The sequence below is a fragment of the Astyanax mexicanus genome, chromosome 15 (genome assembly GCF_023375975.1).
Source record: "Astyanax mexicanus isolate ESR-SI-001 chromosome 15, AstMex3_surface, whole genome shotgun sequence".
NCBI lineage: Eukaryota > Metazoa > Chordata > Actinopteri > Characiformes > Acestrorhamphidae > Astyanax > Astyanax mexicanus.
In genome coordinates, this window is record NC_064422.1 from 31,544,853 (window position 1) to 31,550,104 (window position 5,252).

Here is a 5,252-nt window from a genome sequence, read left to right on the forward strand (position 1 = left end):
GATATAGATAAACATATTGTTTTCTAATCTTTAATATTTGTGATTTTTGTCAAATTTCCCAATATCTTGTACAACTGATATAATACCTAAATACAACACATGTAACATGTAAAATCTATAGACACAATGCTTTAGAATATAGACAGAAGAATTATTTTTTTTAGTTATTAACGATTCAGTTGTTTTTTTCTGATATATTCTACTTAAGTTAAAAATAATTAACATATTTATTTTTTCTTTAGGAATAATATACTTTGCAGAAAGAATAAAATAATTAGTTTCAAGAGATTCTTTTTTTTTAATTTAAAATAAATTATCAATTTACACATTGAAACAAAAACTTTAAAAAAAAAAACTTCCAAAGGTTAGAGACTTCAATAAAGAACAGGTGGGTTTTCCAAAGGTTATTCGCACTGAGATGGAGTAAGATTCACACGTAGTACTAGTACTAGTGCATCTCAAAAATTAGAATATCATTAAAAATTGCTTTATTGTGTTAAAAATGTGAAAGCTATATATAAATGTATTACATTACACAGCGCGTGATCTGTTTTAAATGTTTATTTCTTTTATTGTTGATATATCAAGTCCAAAGTCAGTGCAGTGTTGTCCTGGAAAATCTCACAGCACTTCATGCTTGCCTCTGCTGACAACTTTTATGGAGATGCGGATTTTATTTTACAGAAAGACTTGGCACACTGCCAAAACTACCAATTGTTCTTATGTAATTTTCTATTTTTCTGACACACTCGTTTTTTGGGGTTTAATTGGCTGTAAGCCATAATCACTCTAAATAGTATGAGTTTCGCATTTTAAACTGAATTTCAGAAATAAAGTAACTTTTCAATTATATTACATTTTTGAGATGCACTAGTATTTAATTATCAGAAAATTAAAATAATATTATTTGTGAAATATCTGTAGAATATATTTATTATACAGGACTTTTTTTTTTTTTTTTACAAGGTTTAGTCTTTTATTTTGAAACGGCCGCCGCTCCCGGCAACGCGTCATTTCCGGGTATGTTGTGTTTGGTTCGCCGGTGCGAACCTGACCTCCAGCCCTCCTCTCCCCGGCTCTCCTGCGCTCTCTCTACCCGGTCTGCTGCTGCTGCTTGTTGGCGGTATGAGCCGCTGACTCTCCGCGCTGTGCTGTAGCTGTGGCTGTGCTGTGGAGATGTGGGTTTTCGGTTACGGGTCTCTGATCTGGAAAGTGGACTTTCCGTACGAGGAGAAGCGCGTGGGCTTCATTAGGGGATTCAGCCGCCGGTTCTGGCAGGGGAGCACGGATCACCGGGGGGTTCCTGGAAAGGTAAGTTACCGAGATCCCTCCACTTACTAGATCACTGCTTACTAAAATAATTACCTTAATTTGGTCCTGATTAATAAGAATACAGAGCCGATAAGGTCACATCAGGTAAAAAAAAAACTAAATAAATAACGCGTGGCCACAACTTATTGAAGTAAGGGAACAAGAAAATCAAATCATGGGGATGACTTATTAAGGCATAAAAACACTATATAATCAAGTTGTGAGCACGACTTACCAAAGCATGGGAAAAATATAATCGAGCGATGGGGCAACTTATTAAGGCGTGTGAACAATATAATGAAGTCATGGGCACTAATTATTAAGGCATGGGAAATGTGATAATTAAGTTGTGAGAACAAAATAAAAGTCACTGGGGAGACTTACTTATTAGATAATGAACTCCTGTCCATATTAGTCGTCCCCACACCTTAATAAGTTGTGGCCACACATTATTTTTAATATGATGTCAGCTTAATCCGTATAATTTCACCATTGTCGGATAATACACTAATAGTCCTGTCATGATAATTACTGTATCATCTTAATTATTGCACAGAGGTTAATAAATTATGTATATCAACTGTTGCTTTGGACTCCAGGACACAATGTCTTCCTAATATATACATATATATCATATGAAATTGTTACAATTATGATAACATTAATAACAGTTATTCCTGGTACAGTATCCTAAAATAAATAAATAAATAAGTAAACATATATATTTCAGCTTCAATGTCTAGTTACAGGTAAGGGTAAACCACCTCTAAAATGGGAATAATTTCATTATTATGCAATACATATATATGCATAATATGTTCGTAAAATAAAATAATATTGTTTATAGCAATTATTTCTGGGACAGCATGTCATTCAAAAAGACAATAGTTCAGCTCATTTATCATCAGGACAGTCATTAGTGGGTTAACCATTTTTTTAACCAGGCTAGTGATTGTTATAATATCTTTGATTGATTGTTTTTACAGCCTGGACGTGTGGTGACACTAATAGAAGATCCTGAGGTAATGTAGCCTATTAAATAATCATCACAATCAGATAAATGGTATTAAACAGTACCTCTCAGGTACCCCTACCCCACCCCCCCTAAAGTGGACCCCGTGTGTTTTGTGTAAGAGAGTTAAAAATGTTCAGATCGGCCACTTTTCCTTTGGCCAAGTGAATGCCGTGTACAGGTAACATGCCTTGATAAACTTGGAAAAAAATTCTGCATTTATATAATATATATTTATTTATATATATTTATTTATATGTATATACTTTTGCCAGTGTGTCAGTGCTTAATAAGCTTGTTGGGGGTGTGGCTTGTAAAATTATGATTTTGAAAAGCTTTTTGAACACCTTCATCCCTCAGTTTTTTCAGAGATGTAAACTACAGTATTAAATACTGATTACATGCATGTTAAGCGAGTGTAGTCCTACAGGACGACCCCTTACTGCCTACTACTGTTCCGGTTCACTTTAGCCAGGACCTCTTATCGTAGATGAAGCAACTTTTAAAACTGGTAACACTGGCTCACAATGTAAAAACTGCATGTGAGGCATGACTGTGTAGGACACTTTTATCACAGTTTAAAAGAACAAATAAGAAATTCAGCTTTAGCTTCAGAATTTTAACCTTAAAGTAATTGTCATGTATACGCCAGTCACAATAATTACATTATTATTTTAGTGTACAATATTCACTGTATGTAACCTCAATAATTCATAATAATAACTGAGTCAGTAGTGTTTGCATGTTTGTTTAAATAAGAATAAAAAGAAAAGAATATCACTGGTATTATTTCTATATTTATTATATTTTAACCAATCTTTCAGTGACTTATTCATTAATAGCACCTCACAGAGTCGTATACACACACAGTTGACTGTGGCAGGTATAGGTGCTTCCTAAGTGCTGCACACTATTAAATAAAATGTTAGTAAAAGTTATTAGGTTATTAGTTATTAGGTGATATTAGGTGTAGTATTATGCCATGTTTTCGATCGCAATTAGTGAAATAATCAGCAGTTTTAAAATGACATTGTTTGTCACAATTATTTCTAGGGCAATAAATCATCCACAGAAAGTAGTTATTGTGAAAGTGCCTAGTCATACATCTGAACCTACGTTTACCTTGTTTAACAGTGTAAATTATAAAGGACTCTTGTGCTTCTCGCTCTCACAGGGATGTGTTTGGGGTGTTGCTTACAAGTTGCCTTCAGGACAGGAGAAGGAGGTGAAGGAGTATCTTGACTACAGGGAGAAAGGAGGATACAGTGTGCTGACAGTAACCTTCCATCCTAAAGAAGAAGATGAGCCGATGCAAGACACGCTTCTCTACATCGGCTCACATGACAACCCGAACTACCTCGGCCCAGCGCCTCTGGAACTGATCGCCCAGCAGATCCTGAAGTCTGTAGGTCCCAGCGGGAGGAACACGGAGTACCTGTTTGAGCTGGCTGAGGCTCTGAGACAGCTGGTCCCTGAAGACTCAGATGATCACCTGTTCTCTCTTGAGCGGATGGTCAAGGATCTGTTGGAGGAGTCAGCTGAGTGACCCCAGCTCAACCTGATAATCTGCTCAGCTGGATGAACTTGCTTCACACCTTATCCAGGACGGATCTCCAAAGCGCAGCCAGTTCGTACAGGAAGAGGTGATCGCTGGCCAAGTCATCACACTCGCACTTTGCACAGAATTGTAGCCGAGAGTATAAAACACAAAACTGAGCTGCAGGGTAACGTCCAACAACTTTACCTCACGAACAGTGTACTGTTTTAGTCTGTATATTTATACACTTTACGTATTGTCACGATCACACAAAAACTACACTTTTCAAATGTTAATTTGGAATGGATCAGTAGAAACAATCCAAAATGGCTTGGTTTAAAAGCCTTCCTCTGAATTACACAGACATTTAAAAAAGTTTTTTTGTGCGAGAGTGAGAATATTTTTAATAACACAGTTAAAGAAACAAATTCAAGAATGGTGTGGGGAATGTGTGTATCTCAGTTATCTGTCTGTCTGTTTCTTTATTTAAGAATGTAAATTAACGTATTTTAAATGAGTTATATACACTGAGCATGTCATGGGACAGGAGGACACACATGAGTGGACAGACACTGTCCACTGTGGGTGGTAATGTTGCTTTGCCATGATTGTGGCCAGTATTCAACCTCACAGCTCCCCAGAGGCAACACTTCTTGGTCGATTAACAAACTGGTATCCCGTGACTTTTGACATAGCAGTGTACCAAGCCATATTTATTTTTATCATTTTAAGCTTAGGAGGATGTCATTATTACTGAAAGTCTGATAAGTTAAGATGGGGAGGAGCAGGGGTGGGCCTACAAGGGAAAAATGCTGTGTAATGTATTAAAGCTGTGTTTCTATTAAATACACTGCCTAATTCATGAAGGGTGTGGGGAAATGTGTCTTGGTCACGAATGTACACTTACTCAGTAGGCATGTGGTGTTAATGTTATGGCTTAGGGCTGTACGATATTGGAAAATGTTTACATTGCAAATGTTATTTTTTAAACTCTATATATTGCGATATTAAACAGTATTATAGAATGCATGTGATGTACATACTACCTGAAATCTTAACCCTGGTACTAGAGGCACTCTGCCCTGCACAACTTAATAGTTTGACACCTGACTGACCCTCTAAAATTACCTGTTAAGGAGCTAATAAAGCTGACATGTTGCTTCCAGGACCAGGATTAATGAACACTGTGCTAAAGGAAGAACACATGAGCACGTAGTGGCAGTTATTGGTCGAATACTAGAATGCTCTCTATATTTAGCCAGGAACATTTTCACAGTAGATAAAGCTTTTAAAACTGGTAATACTGGTTTACAACATAAAAACTGTGTGACATGAAAGGCATGGAAACTTTTCACCCAGTTCAACAGAACAAAACAGGAATTCGGCTTCAGG

General features: G+C 36.5%; 1 protein-coding gene across 2 annotated transcripts; it reads left to right on the forward strand.

The window, feature by feature from the left end:
- The first annotated feature begins 1,008 nt into the window (after nucleotides 1-1,008).
- Nucleotides 1,009-4,722, forward strand: chac2 (ChaC, cation transport regulator homolog 2 (E. coli)). 2 transcript variants are annotated; one of them, XM_007259200.4, is made up of 3 exons: nucleotides 1,011-1,311; nucleotides 2,298-2,333; nucleotides 3,498-4,722. In XM_007259200.4, the coding sequence occupies exons 1-3, from the start codon at nucleotides 1,177-1,179 to the stop codon at nucleotides 3,867-3,869; spliced, it is 543 nt and encodes a 180-aa protein (XP_007259262.3). In that variant the 5' UTR covers nucleotides 1,011-1,176; the 3' UTR covers nucleotides 3,870-4,722. The 2 variants fall into 2 exon arrangements, with proteins under 2 accessions (XP_007259263.3, XP_007259262.3); XM_007259201.4 differs by lacking the exon at nucleotides 2,298-2,333 and having other exon boundaries at nucleotides 1,009-1,311.
- The last annotated feature ends 530 nt before the right edge of the window (nucleotides 4,723-5,252 follow it).

Excerpts from the sequence above, each read along its gene's own strand:
- chac2 (XM_007259200.4), top strand. The coding sequence starts at position 1,177 with ATGTGGGTTTTCGGTTACGGGTCTCTGATCTGGAAAGTGGACTTTCCG. Across the intron at positions 1,312-2,297 it reads ACCGGGGGGTTCCTGGAAAG|CCTGGACGTGTGGTGACACT; the intron begins GTAAGTTACCGA and ends TTGTTTTTACAG. Across the intron at positions 2,334-3,497 it reads CACTAATAGAAGATCCTGAG|GGATGTGTTTGGGGTGTTGC; the intron begins GTAATGTAGCCT and ends TCGCTCTCACAG.